Source organism: Anser cygnoides, chromosome Z (assembly GCF_040182565.1).
Source record: "Anser cygnoides isolate HZ-2024a breed goose chromosome Z, Taihu_goose_T2T_genome, whole genome shotgun sequence".
Classification (NCBI taxonomy): domain Eukaryota; kingdom Metazoa; phylum Chordata; class Aves; order Anseriformes; family Anatidae; genus Anser; species Anser cygnoides.
In genome coordinates, this window is record NC_089912.1 from 62666988 (window position 1) to 62686714 (window position 19727).

The following is a 19727-nucleotide window of genomic DNA, read 5'->3' on the forward strand; positions in this document are numbered from 1 at the left end:
GTACTGGTTATTGCTGTTTTTTTGACACCAGAGCTCATGTTCTATCCTGCAAACCCTTTATGGAGGGGGCGATAGGGCAGGGTTTACGCTGCTTCCTTCCACTGGAATCAAATGTTAGCTTTTCTTCGGTGTCACTTTTGGATTTTAACACAGTTGCAGATATTTATTTCCTTGTGGCTCTTCAGATTATGTTAATTGAAATGTGTGCAACTGCCAAAGCCAATTACCGTCAGATTGCCCTGTCAATGCCTTTACAGCTGGATAAATGCTTTTATAGGCTATTCACAAGGGATAGTAGCGAGTAGGCTTTGTTTCCTGTTTAGAATTAAGAGTTTATTTCTGATTTGGTTCCAAATAAAATTCTCCTCTGAAATTCTGTTTTAAATTTTGTTGCTTAAATCACACCTTACTCCCAGGTAGCTTCTGTGTGGAACAGGGTGCCCTGTCGCCCACTGCTGAGCTCTTAACAAGGGGAAGCAGGCTGCCTGCGTAACCCAGGGGTTCAAGCAGTGGCTGTGACACCAGGGCTCCAGGCTCTCTGCTATGCTCTGCTGCCACCCCACTGTGGGATTTTAAAGGAAATGCCCTAAGTCTCTATTATGTCCATTTCGGTAACAGCAATTCGTATTTCAAAGTAAGGCACGTTTTCTAGGCATAGAAATGTATCAATCCACTCATTTTTCATTGCTTTTAGTGCACGTTTGCTGGAATAAAACCCCTGACACCTTGTTAGTAATAGCAATCTTACAGCTTTTACAATGGGAAACAGCATTCAAAGTCTGAGTCTCTCTTCTCTTCTCTGCTTTGTTCTCATCTGAAAATATTTTCCTCCTGCATTCTTGTTGCCGTGTCTTAACAAGTAATGGGGCTTTAGCAAGAAGGTTTGGGAGTGCTGGGTGAAAGTCATTATGGATGCTTAATTGTTTAATACATAGGAAACAGAGGGGAAATGTGGATATTTATTTTTTACAATGAAAGAAAGTTGTGAGAGGAGTCTAGGTATCTGTGCTCCTTAAGGACTTGTCCGTCCTTAAATCCTTAAGGACTTATCTCCTGACTCGTACTCCTTAAAGTATTGGTAAGAAACGTGGAAGAGGGGACGAACAAAAGCTAATGGGATAAAGCTACACTTTCCAGTAGAAAAAAATGGGAAAATGAGATGAAAACAGCAAGTGGCAGGCTTAAATGACAAGCAGTGGTTCTTTGCAGTAGCGTGTGTTTGTACTGTGGGGATCCTTGATGCAGGATTTGTGCATGCTAAAAGTGAGCATGGATTCCAAAATGCCCGAGGAAGTTTGGGGAGGAAAAGGTCCACTGGGATGAAATGAAAAGGAGAGCATTTCTGGTTTAAGAATTCCCTGTTGAAGGCTGAAACATACTCCTGAAGAAAGCTCCGTAGATACCTGCTTTTGAATACTGAAGGAGAGAGATACTTGGCTAGGTGGACCTTTGATCTGAGCTAAAAGACACACTCATGTTCTTCTAAAGAAAATCTTCTAAAAAAACACAGGATCTACCCCCACCCCTTTGTTTTCATTCCCTCTTCTCTTCTAGTATCTCCTTTTCTGTCACAAAGTCAAATGCTTTTTCCAAGTAGCAGCTCTGCTTTTCCCACCCATCCATCTGGTGTTATCTGGGGTCCATCCATTCTTGGCACAGTCTCTAATGTCTTCTCCTTTGTTCGTCAGTTCTTCTCTTGAAATGTGGTAGCTTCATCCTCCGCTTTCTGGGTTCTTCCTCTGATCTGTCCCTCAGCATCTTCTTGAAAGGATCTTCTTCATTTCCTCTCCCGCTTTCTGTGAAGTCCTCACAAATTGTTGTCACTGGTGTCCTTCTGTTATTCCTCAATCTCTGGGCAACCTCCTCTAGAGTTATGCTATAAGGCTCCCTGCAAACAACTATATTATTGTTTTCCTTAAAGTCTATTTTAAAATATTTCTTTGCTGGGATGCACTGAGGGAGGTTGGCAGTGGTTGACTTTCCAGCTGTTTATCAATGGTTTCCATGTTTTTTCTGTACTCGTCTCGTTGTAGGTGTTGATCTGCTCTCTCTGGCCTCACCGTGACATAGCAAACATGTGGGGCAAGAACAGTCTCTCTGATATGTTTGAGTAAGGCACTAGAACCCAGGGTGTGGACATATGGCTGTATCACAAATAAGCAGTAAGAAGGACAGAGCACAGCATTTCTCCATGCTGTTAGACTATTATATTATGTCCGTGGTTACCTTTCATTCAGATGATGTATGGAAAAAATACTGGTATATTTGACTTCTGTTACATACCATTACAGCAAACGTTATCAAACACATTAAAGTTATGTAAAGTTGCTTTGGTTAAATTAGGGAACAAGATGTTTTAAAGGTTTATGTTGGGTGTGTTCTTGCTTCAGAGCCAAAGTGGACCTTCAGGAGGAAAGGCAGCACCACCAAGGCCTGCTAAAGCTGTATCTAAAAAACGGGTAAGATTGCAAACGCAAGTGTTTTGAAAAAATCTTTTTTCCTTCTTTATCTATGAAATGCAGACTAGATTCTTGTGGAACAATGGCATGTTTCATGGATTTGGTAACATTCCAGTTGACTTAACAATAAGGGGTTGCTCTGGAATATTCTGTTGAGAAGGGAATTATACTAGCAAGTTAGAATAAAAATGGAAGCTAAAACAACGCAACAATTTAAGTAAACTGCAAAATGAAAAGACAGAAAAAATGTATGTGATGTAAATTCCAAAATATAAGCTGACACTGTGAGAAAACAGACTACTCTGGTTAGAAAATGCAAAACATACCCCAGATTCATTTAGTTAACATAGAAATACAAGCATTAGAAACAGCGTTAATTTTTGACTGATAAACTCATGGTATTTCTTTCACTGGTACGCAAATAAGTGCTTAGAAGAACACCCTTACTTAATCTACCTCAGGGTGAGCTGAGGTGGGTTTAGCTCCATTAGTATGGGTGGAGGAAGGACAGTTAGTATGCTTTTAAACAGACCTTGTGATAAACAGCTTTCCACCTTCTTAGGACGAATCACAGTCTTGTAAAATTTTTCCTCTTTTTAAAAAGGGAAAGGTATTTACTTTCAATTAAAAAACGACAACAATAACAAAAAACCACCGTAATGCTATTTTTATCTGCTTCACTAGAGAAAACAGCACTGAGCTAACTGGCATTGAATTTTGTATAATAAATGTCCTACAAGCAGGTGTTCATGTGGGTAGCATTAAATCACAAACAACTGTTCTGCCGTCATAGTCTTCTGAGAATCCAAGAGCTTGACCTTCCTTCCAGCTTGTCTCATTTCAGCTCCCTTTCCCCTTGGGGGAAAAAAGGTTGCAGCCTGTGAATTTCCCTGGGTGTCTGGCATATGCAAAATTCTCTGTTACTTTCAGCTGCTGCATATTTTTACACATCATTGTGCTTTTTACCTTCGTGGTGCTCTGCAGATAGCAGGGCTTTGCTGGGTCCTGCAAACAGCCTTCACTTATACCCCAGACTCATCGGCAGCTCCATAAGGCTATGAAGTTTAATAGACCTGAGAGACCTGTATTTAAAAGAGTGATTGATTTATTTTAAATCAACTCCTTACACATTTCAAACTGAGGGAGAAATTTTGGCCTCAGCAGCTAAACACTTTAATCAGCAACTTCGTGTTCTAGCAGTTTATCTATAATGACAAGTAATTGAAATTCATCCCTGCAGTGATCTCTTTTCTGTTAATGATATCATATCATGACATCAACCCAAGCCCAGCCCCAGGAGAGCAGCTCTCACTGTTGCAGGACTGCAGATCCCCTGGCCTTTGCAAGAAAACAGTTAACGTTCCTCTAGAAGTCACATCTCTGCAGCTTTATATCTTGAAATAATTTCTATGTGCAGTTTATATAATAACACTTCAGAAGCAATTGCAGGTCCTTGAATTGTGTCTTTGAGTAGTTTTAAAGTAAGGCTTGTTTGGGATATGATATGGTCAAGAGAAACAGAATTGCCAACTTTTAAACTGAAATTCAAGTGGAGTTTTCTGAGTTTTGTTACAGGAGTTACTCCAGTTTTGTTATGTGCCAGGAGTTATGTACAGGCAGCAGCTCCTCCAACCCACTGACTGAACTGCTGTTGCCAGCTGTAGCCTTTCAACTATTTGCAAATTTGGGCCTGCCATTTGGGGTTATCTGGTCTGGTCTATGGACAGGTAGACAGGGAAATGGTGGTCTTCCTCACACCATGCAAGGTGGAGAAGTGCTGCTTTGGGAACGAGCAAAACAATCACAGTCCTGGTGTGCTAATTGCCTTGCTTTTTCTGTGCTAGGATGAAGATGCGTCCACTGACGTGGGAGAGGGGGCGGATGAGTGGACAGCAGCAAAGACTCTGGTCAAACCCCCAGATCAACTGGAGTTGACTGAAGCTGTGAGTAAAACAGAGCCTGTAGTTGTTGTGAGATGTCTGCAAAACTCCATACACTGAAGCCTACCTCTTACCCATTCGTTTTGGAGGAACTTCTTCAGGAGTAAGACTCTAGTACTTGTGTACATTATCTGCAGCATGAACAAGAATGGCTTTCAGCAGGAAAGCAGGGAGAATGTGCTTTGAAACACAGCTCTGGGCTTAAGGCAAAGTATCTTTGTATGGTGCTGATCTGAGAGCAGAACGGGGCCAGGGCTTCTCTCACATAACGAGGACTTCAGAGCCAATCCTGAGCTTTTCAGAGGCCAGAGGTAGTCTGATGCACAGGACGGAGAGAGGTCCTGTAGTTTAAGGCCATTTCTTCTCATCTGAGTTTACTGGGATTGCAGGCAGTCACCCTTCTGACTGCAGTTGTCTCTGTCTTCTCACTGCTGTATAAAGCTTTAGTGTTGCTGCCTGTCCTCCGAATAGCTCTCAAAGGGAAGGTATACATTATTCCCCCTCCTCAAAAAGTGAAGGCAGTTGGCACCAGCACTGTTTTTTGTTTAGTAAGTCGATCCTGCAAGTAATGCTACTGAGCTGAGTGTTTACCATATTTTTGGAATGTGTGTGCTTCAAGATAGACTTTGATAGTGCTTTAGGCTTTAGATAGTGCTTTATTGCCATATAAAATGCAGCTAGCATTTTTCAAGTGCTACCACAGCTTAGATAAAAATTAACATGACCAGAAACCCCACTGAAGTACTACAATAGGAAGCAAGGTGACAGTTCTTGATTTCACTTTGAGTTACCTTGGCTCCCACCACTGGTCTAGTGGAGGCATGATCTGCAAGTGATGTATTTGCAGCAAACCAAACGTACTAGAACTGAGTGTAAAGAAGATGGTGATTTTTTAATGTTCTATGTTGCATTAGGAGTGGAATTTTATTGATGATACTGTTTTCTTTCTCTTCCAAAGGAATTAAAAGAGGAATTTACACGTGTTCTGACAGCTAATAATCCCCATGCTCCCCAGAATATTGTCAGATACAGCTTTAAAGTAAGTGTGGCATGACCTGTAAAACCAATATGAGTTTTTTTTTTTTTGCAATTAGCTATTCTTGTGTTTTCTTTTTATTTATACCCAGGTAAATTTCTTTTTAATGTGGCTTCATCTTGTTACATATTTACTGCCAATGGTTCCTAAAGGGATTTTGCAGAGGGTAAAAGCATAAAAGCATTGACATATATATTCAGAAGCAGGAGACGACAGTAAGTTGGCAAGTTCTGACAGTGAACATAATTGGTGCAGCTAATCTCAGGCAATATTTTTTCCATTCAGTGGTGGTTAGAAGACAAAAGGCAGTGTTTGATTCAGTCTGTAAGACAGTTGGGCTTCGATATCCTCACATCAAGATTCCTTGTTTGCATTATAGGAGAGCTCAGAAATGTGCTTCGTGAAATCAGTGACAAGAGCTCTATTCATGATGAGTAGGAGTGAACAGGGGAGGGTGCATCAAAGACTGCCAGGAAACATCCAAGAGTCACACCTTCACATTTCTGTGTGCAGAGCATATGCTGCATTACCCTGGAACAGCATTCTCCAGCTAGCATGTGCAGCTGGCAGCACAGGCTGCTGCAGGGCCAGAGAGGAAGGATGACTCTGCCTCCCACCCCTTCCTTGGAAGGGTTGAGGAAGAAATGAGAGCACACAGGGACAGCTCCTTCAGCTCTGACATTGGATTATCTCCAGTTTTATGCAGGGAATAGACAACCAGGTGAAATTGTCCTTAGCCTGTCTCATCGCTATACTTCTTTAACTAGTTTGACCAACACTTAAGTTAGTTCACCAGGGAAACAAAATCAGTCTTACGGAAGCAAATAAGGTCACTTTTTTTCTCTTCTACTTGGAGTTGTTATTTTTCATATTTATGGGATGGAAACAGGTGATAAATTATATCTATCGTCAAATCCTCCACGGTAAATGAAGTGGGCTCACTGCTATGCTGTCATCGGTACAGGAAGCAGTCATATTTTTACGAATGAACTATTGAAACATCTGCAGTCTGCAGTGGCTTCTGATTGCTTTTAGGTGTAGCTCGTAGTCTTAATACATGGTTTAGGCCTGAGAGTATCACTGCACTGTACAGTGATCTACAAGCAAGTGCCAATAAAGCTGGCTTCAAACAGCTGAATTAGTGCAGTGCTTATAAGCCTGGGCACTGTACTAAGTGCCTGCACTGTCTCCAGATCATAGCCGCGCTCTCTGTATGGTGCTGCTCCCGTATAGGTACGACAACTCATTCAGGGATCTCATCACAACAGGACGCTGAAGTCTCTTAGGGAGTGCTATGCAGTAGAGATGTACTAGAACTATATTTAAACTCCCTTACTGTGGTAGTGGTGGAAAAGTAGAGATTTCTTTTTCTTGGTTCTTTTTCTCATATTTTTAATTTGTGGCTTTCAGTGTCCTGAACTATAAATAACTGCTGGAAGGAATTCAACATAGAAATGTTAACAGTGAACATATATTTATCAGTATGGAGCTTTTTAGCTTTAGCAATTTAGGCTACACAGTATGTTTAGTTTAAAAAATACATTTCTCCATGCTGGTTGTGTTGTTTTTTTCCTTTTTTTTTTAGGAACGAGCATACAAGCCAATAGGCTATGTAGATCAAACAGCCATTCACTTCTCTTTGAATGGAAACCTGATACTCAAAGATTCAGATGAAGGCAGACGACAGAGTATGAGATCTGCTGTATCAGGTTGGTTTATTATCTGAAACCACAATCATTTTCAGCTAGGCACTGGTACCACTTATTAAGCATAAGGGAGTGATTGTACTTCATGACCATAGAATTGAACAGCTCCTGTTTTGGCTTGCATCTTTCTAAAGAAACAAAAACAGAAAGAAAACAAACAACAAAACAAACAAACAATCAGACAATGTTTGCATAGTGTAGAAAACAATGCATGCTTTTGGAGCCAGGTGAACATTAACACCACCCACTAAAAAGTTCAAAGCTATTTGGTGTCTCTAATCATCTTCCACTACCAGTACAATTAGCTGGACATAACACATCTAAACTCCTTAGCCTGCTTTGAAAGTTTCAGCCATGGTTTAAAGTCTTAAAATCTTAAAACAGATATGTTTGGAGGCAGGGTGAGCATTCAGGAAACTATCATATACTTGACCCATTGTTATCGTCTTACCAGGACATTTACTTCTGGGCAATGTGAGCTGTATGATATTGAGGTAATTGAACCTTTGATTTAAGCTAGTATTGCCAATCATAGGTTCTCAGTCAAGAAAGATACCTTAATCAGACACTAAAAACCTGTGTTGTCAGTAAACAGTTCTAGGCTTGAATCTTCATGAGGGAAATGCTGTTTAATGATTTCATTGTATTTTGGCTGTTTGCAAAAGGAAAAGTTGTGTCACAAAGAGTGTCCATTCAAGGCGGTAACTGTCAGGCACAATAATACCACTGCATAAGTTCCTGAGAATAGTTGTTACCTGTGGCCTCAGAGGGACAGTGCCTCTTTTATTTTACACTTCACAAAATATGCATTGTGATTTGAAGTATGACAAAGTGGTAAATAGAATTTTCATTGCCACAAAAGCATGGGTTGTTGTTGGCAGTGCTTTTCATAGTTTCTGAACTAGTTCGGAGTAGCTTGATGTTAGCATCAGTACACACTCAAGGCTGTGATTGGAATGTAGACATCCATCATTCTCTAATATGGTGCTATGGTTTAGCCCAGCAGGCAGCTAGTATATTCATTTTTTATCCATATAAATAAGAACAAACCACACTGTAACTCTTTTGTACCTTGTAAGCATTCTTTGTGGATGTATGTATTTGCAGACATTTTTGGAGGGCAGAAAGGTCCAGAGCTGAAAGGATACTCAGAAACAAAGCTGCTTGGATCAGAAGTGGATTTCAGAAGTTTGATTTGAGTGGAAATCAGATTTTTGATTTAGTTCAGTGAGAATTACTGCTGTCTAATTCTAATAATAACATTGTCTCCTTATGTGGCTTTGAGCAAAGAATCACCCTGCAAACTGGGAATTGGTTACTGTGTTGTCTCATGAGAGAGCAGTAGAAAAGGATGCATCTGTAAATTAATACTTCAAAAGATAGAAGAGTCTGCAGAATATGGGATAATTTGTCCTTTTATCCTGGGTTTATTCACTTATCCCTTTTGTCATCAGAAAAAGCTTCTCTTGAGACTTCTGCAGTAATATCTGAAGAGACAGAGATTAAAGATGAAGAAGGCACAGAAGATACTCAGGTAATGCTCCAAAGTCATCTGAGAGCTGTCCACTTTATTTTTAATATTAGATTTGAAACTCACTTTATTGTAAAATGGGCTTGCTGAGAAGTTTATGTGATTTATTCTTGAAACATCTCCTGAGATATCTCTGCTGTAGCTGAGATCCTGCACTTTCTACTAAACAGCTGGGATACTCCTGCCTTTCTTCAGTTTGGAGAAGGTGTACATGGAGATGACAGGTCCCTACACACTAGGTCTGCCTTCATCCAGATATTATATCAAGATAGAGTGTAATTTGTTGGTACCTGGAATCTGTCTGGACAACGTGTGAAATCTCAACTTCCCTAAAAGGTAAACTGGTTAAGAACAAAGTGTAAAGGAATGAAAGCAGCAGGCATAACTACCTGAATTAAAGAGTGGCCTGACTTAAAGGCAGTTGGCTGATTGGGAAAGGAGTATGCTCTAAGAAGTTTCTTCTTACCCACATAGTGTCAGGCCCTGTAATCAAGTTCAGACTAGTTTCAGATAAAGCTGACTATCTAGAAAGGAAATTAAAACTCAGAGTAATGGGACTCTAATACAGTCTTCTGGTCCTTGGGTCCAATTTTTTTTATCAAAAGCAGTTATGCTATATTATCCTATTCATATCAGGCTCAGTTTTAAAGTAACTTCAGTTACTGGTCTTCCATCTTCCCATTTAGATATTGTTGCAGGATCTCCTTGCTCTGATACCTAGATGTTTCCTGATTTCCATCTCAAATATTTCAGTCTTAATTTTTTCCATTGTCAACCTGTAGCCATTTGAATTTGTGCCAACATTGCCATCTATCTGAAACAGCTTTTTCCCTGTAATGTAACCCTACCTGTCCCAATGGGGTATTTCTTCAGTATCATGTCCTCTCAGCCATGGTTGGACTTACTCACTTATTTGCCTATTTCACTCACTTATTTGCCTATTTCACTACTGACCCATGATCTTCAATAACAGTCTTTTCTCGTAGGCAGGAGAATTCCAGTAGTCTGTGAAGAAGTGCTTCTGAAGAAGGAAGGAGACGTATGGTCTTTTCAGGGTGGAGTTACTGCTCTATTTTCTTTCAGGCTGCAGGAGAAGAAGAGGCAGAGGAGGCAGGAGCAGCAGAAGAAGCCGAAGCAGCAGAGGCAGAAGAGCCTCCTCCCCCGAGAGTGAAGGAGCAGAAGCTTGCAAACCAGTTCAACTTCATTGAGAGAGCTTCAAAGACGCTCAACAACCCTTTGAGGGTATGTTATTGGTACAATTTCCTTCAGTGACAGAGGAGGATCTTTCCTTGGGGAGGGCATATGGACCATCAGTGTTTGTGTGTCGTATTACACAATATCCTTGTAAATACTGCTAGGAGGGAAAAAAAACTACTTTTTTTTTTTTCTATGGTAAGACAATATTTGACTATGGTAAAACAGTAAGGATAGTAAAAATGTTGATTGAAAAATTCTTGCCTCATGGACTTTTGGACAGCCTACAAAAAGTTTTGGTGCTACTGTAAATCCTTACGCCTCCACCTGGAAATATCATTTTTAATGTCTATTTTCTCATCTGAAAAAGAAAATATAGAGAGCAATGGTTAGGGTAGCAGCTGAGGGCTTGGAATCCCTGAATTCAGTTTCCTTTTACCACAGAGTCTTTTTATGGCCTTGTACTTCAATTCTTATCCATGGAGCGAGAATAATAACTGCCCCTATATCAAAGGGATAAAAGTTCTTAAGCTTGTGTTAAGCACAGGTACAACAGTAACTGATGCAAGTAAGCATGACAGATCCCTCGCGCTCTGTGCATGTACTTTCTGATCAGTACAGACCCAAGACTGTGTTGTTTTCCTAAACATTTTGCTGAGCCCACAGCCATTCCTAGTGAGTATGTCTTCATGGGGCTTCCTGATTGAGCAATACCAGTGGGGCTGGCCCCCAGTCCAGACCTCAAACAGGAGCTTTCTGAGTCAGAGATGCATTTCAGAGGAAAAAATCATGCGTTTCCCTTGCTGCCCTGGAATCAGAGTATATACAGCTTCCCCAGGGAGCCTGACTGCCTTCTTGCAACCTCAAGTGATGGGCCTTTGCATTTGATGACCTTGAAGAGATCTAACCTCTTAGATGGCTTATCAACTCTACTCACTAGTAGAGATGGAGGATCTCAGAATTCATACAATAATGGGGTACTTGCTGCAAAGTCTGAGCAGTCTTCTGCATCTTTCAAAAATCCGTTTAGAGGCCACAGAATTAGTTATTTCTCTGTTTGTTATTAGTTAGTTAATTTGTTATTTCTCTGTCCCCAGCTCTGCATATTTACTTCCCATTCATTTTACTGGAAGAGGCTTTTGTGCATCTGTGTGATTCTGTCTTTGAAAGCAGAATCTAGCCCTTAAATATCTGTGAAGTACTGTTGTTCAATGTACAGAATGTGCAGTTTCCACCTCTGAGACTACTTTATTTCAGAGGTCAGTGAAATGCTACAGGCAGCTTCTTAAAAATGTCCTGACACAACAATTTTATGAAAGAAAATGCTGTTCCATGAAATGAAAGTTCCACAGAAATGTATTAAGTTCATTCAAATTTTGATGTAAGGGTGATGAAAATATTATTACACTAAGATCAAATGAATTGTTTGTAGGTTTATTATTCTGTTCAGCTATTTTGTTTTGACTGTTGTACCCAGCTGGGATTTTAATATTTAGGTCAAAACTTCTCAAATTTGGTAGGATATCAGATACCATAACTAGTAGCACGAAGTTTCAAATGTTAGAGCTGAAGCAAACCATTTCAACACCTTTGAAATAAAATACTGAAATTAAATATTCTAAGAAGTTTTAAAAAGTGAAGATGGTCTTGTGGACCTTCTTTTGGTCCACAGAAAATCTATGTGGAGTTGTATGATAACCAGTAATTTTTGTGTAGAGCTCTGGGAATTACTTGAATGCAGAACTAATCCAAGATCAATATTATTCTAACTATCTGCTATGAGAAGGCAGCTGGATTCCACAGCTGGACTATGTTGTTGTAAAGAGTCTCAATGCAAAAATTACATTTCTTTATTGTTTTTTTTTTTTTTTAATTATTATTTTTATTTTTATTTAGGAAAGAGCATGTCAGTCAGAGCCTACACCTTGTAAAAACTTTTCAGCCACTGCTAACCAGGTATATCCTTTTGACTGCATAAGCTTTCTTTAGAGTATACATAGGAAAATGAGATATGAGAAAGGAGAAACTAAACTGTTATCTTTGCATCCTTGCACTTGGATGAACTCCCATACTGGGGCTTTGATCTCTAGTTTAAATCTGAGAGCAAGTTAACATGGCCATGTTTTCTGCCTTTATGGGTGAACTAGCTAATGGTTTATATTTCTAAGGTCAAAAGTTTCTGTTTAGCTGCTTTTGATTGATCACCAGCCACCCTGGATGGTTTGCTGTAGAGAGTCTTAAAGGCATGGAAATAGGGAACCACACTGTGAAAATGGGTCTGGGCTAAGCAAGAACTGGGATGCAGCTGAACTCTACAGGAACAGGGACACAACTGCAGCTGCATGTTGCAGGCACTGACTCCTCCTGGGATATAGCTTTCTGAGTAGGGACTTCACTGTTGTTGAAGAATTTCCGTCAATGCATGGGGGGTAAGCTGGTCATTTAGGAGGAGCTGTGGCCCAGCATTCACTACCTGGTCAGCTGCAGGACACCTCCATCAGAGGCAGGATCAATGGGCTCTCTCAAAGTGGAAGAACAAAATAATGAAAAAATATACATGAAATGTCTGTTGCAATCTCCACTTTGAGCTCTGTGCATACAGAATAGAAACCTCTGAAGATTTCCTGGAGCAGGGAGTTTACAGGGATTCATGAAGTTTCTGAGAGTGTTGTCAAGATTTGATATACACACATTTATTTATTTATTTATTTATTTTGGTCTAAACTTAGCTATATGGGAAAGCAGTCAACAGGTTTCTAAAGCCTGAAGCTGAACACAATGAGAACTATAGCATAAGACACATAGAAGGCCCTCACTCGAACCCTGTTAAAATAGGCTTAGGGCTGTTTTAGGTAGTAGGAAAGTACCTCTTTATTCATGGTGAAGAACTGTTCCACAATTGTTTTACATTATTTTCTCCATCTATTAAAAGTATAAACAAAATATTCTGCATGATATTTTACATGTGAAACATGCTATAGCTTTATTTGGCAAGGGAATACAGCCAATTCTGCTGATTGCTTCTCACAGATGCTTACAAAGTATATCTGTGTTTATCACTGATACAAATCTTGTCTCAGACGATGTTATCAGTGTATGACAGGAACACCCAGGAGAAAGAATTAAGTAATGACAGCAACTAAAATGCTATTGTAGGCGAGCGATAGGAGGGGAAGGGAAGGTGTCTCTGTCAAGCTGAAGACTATAACCCAGTTTATTTCTGAACTTGAAATCACAGAGTAATTGGTCTGAGATCTTCAATCCCTTCAGCTGGAGTTTCCTTTCCCTTTCCCTTTCCCTTTCCCTTTCCCTTTCCTTTCCCTTTCCCTTTCCCTTTCCCTTTCCCTTTCCCTTTCCCTTTCCCTTTCCCTTTCCCTTTCCCTTTCCCTTTCCCTTTCCCTTTCCCTTTCCCTTTCCCTTTCCCTTTCCCTTTCCCTTTCCCTTTCCCTTTCCCTTTCCCTTTCCCTTTCCCTTTCCCTTTCCCTTTCCCTTTCCCTTTCCCTTTCCCTTTCCCTTTCCCTTTCCCTTTCCCTTTCCCTTTCCCTTTTCCTTTTCCTTGACAGTGAGGTGACCTTAGAGTTGGAGAATATATATCTATTAAGATAACCAGGCTGTTGCTGAAATTTTGCCTGAAATGTTTGAAAACTAAGAGGAAAATATTTTCCTTGTTTTCTTTTTATTCTCTTGAAAATTTGGATATTAAAAATACTTCAATGTAAGATCTTTTATCCTAAACTCTTCTACCTTAATGTTTTATCTTATGTTCATAATTCCCTCTTCCAAAGTTTTCTGTTCTGTTCCTGCTCTCCCTCTTTTCATCACATCGTTTTGTCTTTTCCCTGATATTTGGAACATCTTTTCTTCTCACTTCTGCCTGCAAATTTATGACACAATACTTTTTTTTTTTGCTACATGTTTCTACAACCTTCTTTATTGTAGTGTTTCACTCTCCTTTTTGTATTTGAATCACACTCCTTCTCCTAAGCTGATGTGTTTTCTTTTTGCTGAAAGTAACATAAATGCTTCAGATACAGTACTAGTACTCCAATACTAATGAATAATTGTCAAGTGGAAAAATGACTTTTGGATCTACTCAAGTGAGACATTTCTAGTATGTGGCATAGCAGAAAATGTAAAACTGATCTCAGTATTCATTTCATCATATGCTGCAGAGTTAGAGTCCAAGATTTAAATTGTGTTAAGCAGCTACAATTTAACTTTCCAACACCACACGAGAAATGTCATAAAGCAGATGTTTAATCCATGTTTCCTATTAAACACTGTAAATTAGCCCAACAGAGTGTCCTACAAAAAAGAATATGGAGTCAAAGCACCAATAAGAGCTCCCCCAAGGGAAAGGAAGTTGTTAGGAATGCAATAACGCGTTCTCAGAGAGTAAGACGTGCCCTGTCAAGCTCTAAATATCCAGGGTTTCAGTCCTTCATTTCTTGCATAATAAGCTTCTGTCAATGTTACCGTTGTGAAGACTATCATATTTTTGTGATGATTTAGATGTTTGTTTTCTGGCATGTACCTAAATCCCGATAAATCCTGCCTTTGTCTGTCTCTCAGTGGGAGATCTATGATGCTTATGTGGAGGAGCTTCAGAAAATGGAAAAGTCAAAAGAGAAAGAAAAAACAAAAGCTCAGATAGCAAAGAAAGAAGAGAAGAAGAAGGGAAGAAAGTTAACTTCTCTGGAATCACAGGTACATTTCACAGCACTGGAAGAAGTTTGCTCAGAGTGGTGGTGGATGCTTCCATAATGCAAGTCAGGTGAAATGCAGCAACGCATGCTGGCTATGTAGCAAGTTCTCTCAGTTGGCAAGTAATAAACTTAAGAAATGAAAATATTATTTTTTGCTAGGAACTGTATTTCCAAAACAGGAGTTACATTTTCGAGTTGCTGTACTTTTTATGAGAAAGCAACAGTGTGAAGCCATAATCTTGACTTCAAACCTTATTTCCAAGAGGGATCTGTGGCTTTTCTTTTTGTCCATTATCATGTTTGTGTCTCATTTTTGATTAGCATGTGAGGCATAAAAGAAATAAGTAGAAACCCTCTGACTTTTCAAAGACTTTTCTATGGGATGCAGAGGTATTAAGTATAATCTTTTAATCTGAAAGGCAAATAAACTTAGGATTCCCTCAAAATTTTATTAAAGCACTGTAGTGAAAAACATTTCACTACTTGTTATTATTTTAATGATAATGCTATATAATTATTAAGTGTGTATTTTATAGTTGCATACATAATATATTGTATGTAATAGATAATTCTGGGAGACTTGACCTGGATGGGAGTGATCTTTGATGCATTGTTATTCATTTAGTTGGAAAGTGACAGAAATATCTGTCTCCAAGGCTTGAAGTGCTGTGCCACGTTCATTAATTACACAGCACGGTGCTATCTCAGTCGTGGCGATGTGACCATCCCAAGCAGAGGTCAGCTGCCCCGAGTTCTGTGGAGTAGCAGGGTGAATGGCAAGAGCTGCTGGCCAGCAGCAGCCTCCGTAAGTCTGGTGTCTCAGAGCAGCAGGTATCGTAACTCCTGCCAGGCTCATAGCTCAGCTGGTGCTGTGATCTTGCTGTGAGGATGGCACTGACTCCTAGTTCAGGCTGCTCTGTCATAAGGATTTGCTTCATGTTCCAAAATGTTTTCAGAGGGTTCAGGAGGTTTCTATTACCAGAGTTTAATCTATATAGAATAGTGGGTGGTTCTTTTTCTCCCCAACCTAAATTAAACCTAACTTGCATTTAGAATGAAAACTGAAATATTACCATATTGATTAGAGAAAAATGCGCTGAGAACTGTAACACAGAAACATGGAATTTAGTTCTTAGTTTTCTCCTAGTACAGATTTAGATATAACAATGTAACTAAGGTGCATCTATATAATATGAGCTGTCTCCTGAAACTGGTTTTAGCACTTTCATACTGTATGCTGATACAACTATAGAGGATTTGGTTGGTTTAGCTTTCCCGGTAGCACTGTGCCATCAAAAGTCTTACAGCTTAAGCCGACCAGAAACATGTTCTGACAGGATTCTGCCTGTGTACAGTGCCATTGAAATTCATGGTCCTTTCTAAGCTAATAAACCTTTCACCCGAGTAAGTGTCACAGAACTAAGCTTGAAGTCAGTGATACAATTACGAGCTTACAGAGTGGACTGCTAAAAGCCGATCATTAAAATGAAATAAAAATTCTACCAATGAAACAATATTGTAAAAACTGCTGCATTCTCAATTGACGACAGTGGGAATCTGAAATCCACTTCCCTCCTTTTGCTGCTTTGCCTTTCATTTCTAGCACTTACCAGAAGAATTGCAGGGAATCCAGCAAGTCAATATGCTGAAACAGTGAAAGGGAAAGCCTCTTTATGCAGAGCCAGCATCCAAAATTGAAACCCACTATGAGGCTGGTGGGTCAGTTTGAAGTGTATGAAACTGCTGAATTTTCCAGTCCTTAATTGGAAACATTTAACCTGGACTAACCCAAAGCTAGACAGAGACTTAAAACAGGCATTACATCTGGTTATGTGTAGCTGTATGTGTGTTTGAGCCCCTCACTATAAGAAGGGTATTGAGTTGCTTGAGCGTGTACAGAGAACAGCAGCAAAGCAGGTGAAGGGACTAGAAAACAAGTGTTACCAGGGGTGGCTGAGGGAGCTGGAACTGTTTAGTCTGGAGAAGAAAAGGCTGAGGGAAGACCTCATTGCTGTCTACAACTGCCTGCAATGAGGTTGTAGCAAGGGGGGTGTCAGTCTCTTTCTGCAAGTGACAGGTGGTAGGACTCAGGTGACAAGTGATAGGACATGAGTAAGCAGTCTCAAGTTTAGAGATAGGAGGTTTGGATTGAACAAGAGGAGGAATTTCTTCATGGAGAGGGTGATGAAGCATTGCAATGGGCTGCCCAGGGCAGTGGTGGAGTCCCCTTCCCTGGAGGTTTTTAAGGTGTGGACATGGCACTAAGGGACATGGTTTAGTGATGGGAGTCGGAGAGTCTGGTTGATGGTTGGACTTTATTTGATTTTGCAGGAAATGGTAATTATGATATTTTCCAACCTTGATGATTCTATGATTCTATGGAAATTAAAGATTGATGACATCAGAATTTCTTCCTGTGTCAAGTTAGCAAACGTAAAAGTGGGTTTTGTGGAGCTTCCAACTCATAGGTTGTATAGTTTGGGCTACACTTAGTGATTGGAACAGAGCTTTTCCAACTAAAGACTTTCTGAGGACATCCTGCCCTTGATCATTGCTGAAGAGGAACTGTGGAACATCAAGCAGGAGATGTGGCTGACCTGTGCAAAGGCTAAAATCAAGGATCCCAAAGCTAGAAATAGTAATTGATTTCCGCCATTGTTTTTGTAAGGCTAGCAACTGAATAGGAAGAGACTGTGATAGCTACTGAGAAAGCACAGGATTCAGCCCAAAAGGAAGAAGAGAAAGAAGTGAATGAACATTACTGAAGCTGGATCTCTGATGGAAGCTTTTACTATGATAAGAGATGATGAAAGAGAAGATCCAAAAACTCAAGCTGCAGCTGGAGATGACAGTAAGGGTCAGGTGAGGAGTTGAAAGCATAATGAATTAAAAGAATACTGAGGCCCAGAGAGCAGGTGACTGGGTGAGGAAGAACATGATCCATGAAGAAGAATGTGGCCAAAGGCAAGAAGAGTAAGAGCCTTGAAGTGGAACAGGAGGGCCTTGCTATGGGAGAAGAGGTGGAATTAAGCCACTCAGTGCACTGAAGAATGAAGAGAAAAAGCAGGAAAGACATGATTTGGTAAGAGAGAGGCAGCTATCAGAAAAGGGGATGGAGATAACCAGGGATTCTAGCTGAAGGAAGGATGAGTATGATATAAAGAACAATATGAGTGAGTAAAAGACAGAATGACGGAAAGTATTTGTCTGTTGCCTGTGATGATGGGTTCTTTTAAAGCTCTCAGTATGTCTGTCACTCAAATGGAGCCAGAGAGAAGAGGATGTACTACATCCAAGAGCAGGGATACAACATACAAAACCTTTCCTCAGTTTTCAATAAAGGCAGCAAAATAGAAGATGAAGAACATGGAATACCAAAGAGGAATGATACAAAATTTTCTGAGATGAAAATAGTTGGAAGCAGAGAGAAACATGCAGAAGCATTGTATCTGCTTGTCCTGTTCTTACTGTTCCTGAACCATCTGCTTATGGCCCTGATTAAAGAGAGAATCCTGGCCTAGTGATACTCGTGGTCTGATCCAGTATGACCCTCCTCATGTTATGTGAGCAGAGAAATTAGGGTGTCTGAGGTAGAAGCAAAATTAAACAGAGCTCAATACACCTAAGTTGATGAAAGCTGGCTCCTCTCACTGTGAGGTGACAAGACATGAAATCACAAGTCTAATAATAAGGATCACAGGGGTGGAGCTATGTAAATGGATAATAGCAAGGGTAGATTATATGTAAGAGGCATGAAAATGGTTCCATTAGTCTGACTTGTACCAATACGTGGCAATAGATTTAGTTTGGAGGGAAAAATACAGAAATGGGAGTAAATATGAGAAAATAACATATGTGTTTGCCAAAGGTAGGCTGTATCCAAATAATCTCATCTTTCTTCTTTAGTAAGAGAAAAGTTGTGGTTTCCCTTAACAAGGAAAGCATAGTAAAGATAATCTAGCTGAAGTTCTGTAAAGCTGTTGCTATAATGCCTTTGGGGAAATGATTAGGTAAACCAGAAAGGTTGTTACTGGTACAGACTGAAAGGACTGGTGGAGAGGAATGCTGGGCGTTTTAGAATATTAAAAAATCTTAGATAAGGTGAGGGCTTACTATTGAAATGACAGGGAGAAACATGAGTGTATCAGCTGGCGAGTTATGGCTATGAAATGACAGGTACATTGCTAGAGAATTGTGTATGAGGGTTAGCAGAGAAATGTTATTTCTGTTAAGTCTGTCCCACAATTGCACTTCCTGTTTCTGAGATATGCCCAGTGAGATAGCCCAGACCACAGGTTTATAATTATCATTTGGAAGCTCATGGATGACCAGCAGTTATTTTTGAAATAACAGCTGAAACCCAAATGCAATTAACCTTCACATCAGTGTTTGCCTGCTCCTGTTCAACACAAGGAAAGTTACCAACTCCCTTGTCTTCATTCTGCTGTTTACAACGTGTCAGTATTAAAAAATAATGAAAATGAACAAATGAGCACAATTCTGGAAAGGAATAACTACTTGACAGGATTCAAACTGGGGGACTTTATTTGGGATTTGCAGTGGGTGTTTGCAGTGCATGGAGGTGTTGGCTGGGCAACAGAGAGCAACACGTCTGCACCATGCTTTTTTCTTTGAAAGCCTGGAGTTCTTGTAGTAGCAGTGTATGTATTGCAAGAGAGATGAGCAGTTATTGCATTGGTTTTAGGGTGGGGTTTGTCTTCTGGATATAGTGATATATCAACAGAAGCCTTGTTTTGTGCTGCAAGGAGTGTGGAGTTGCACATTGCAACTGGCCAGCTGCTGAGAGGCAAATGTGAAGCAATTAGTGTTGATGAATAGTAGAACAAGACCAGAACATTTATTTTCAAAGTACCATCCCATTATCTATCTTAACATATGATTCAAGTAACATTATTGCTTTTCTAAAAATAATTTATGCACGGAAATAAATGAAACAAATTTGTTAGCTGATTAGCTCTCATTTGGCTAGCTACCCCAGAGTTGCCCTACAAAGAAAAAAATCAGTTTCAAACAGATCTTTAAAAAATGAAATTATGCGTATCATTTCCACTGAAGATTTATTTCAGTAGGATACAGAATAAATCAAACCTGAAATAGCACAGGATCCAGTGAGAAAATGACTTACTCTGATGCA

At 39.9% G+C, this 19727-nt stretch overlaps 1 protein-coding gene across 3 annotated transcripts in view; it reads left to right on the forward strand.

The window, feature by feature from the left end:
- Positions 1-19727, forward strand: part of DNAI1 (dynein axonemal intermediate chain 1) — a 141160-nt gene that overhangs the window by 7693 nt on the left and 113740 nt on the right. For 2 of the 3 annotated variants that reach the window (XM_048048552.2, XM_048048554.2), the window contains exons 2-9: positions 2391-2459; positions 4304-4402; positions 5358-5438; positions 7021-7144; positions 8596-8675; positions 9756-9914; positions 11763-11822; positions 14439-14573. In XM_048048552.2, the coding sequence (XP_047904509.2) occupies positions 2391-2459; positions 4304-4402; positions 5358-5438; positions 7021-7144; positions 8596-8675; positions 9756-9914; positions 11763-11822; positions 14439-14573 (807 nt within the window). The remainder of the gene's footprint in view (positions 1-2390; positions 2460-4303; positions 4403-5357; positions 5439-7020; positions 7145-8595; positions 8676-9755; positions 9915-11762; positions 11823-14438; positions 14574-19727) is intronic. The other variant, XM_048048553.2, reaches the window with a different exon arrangement.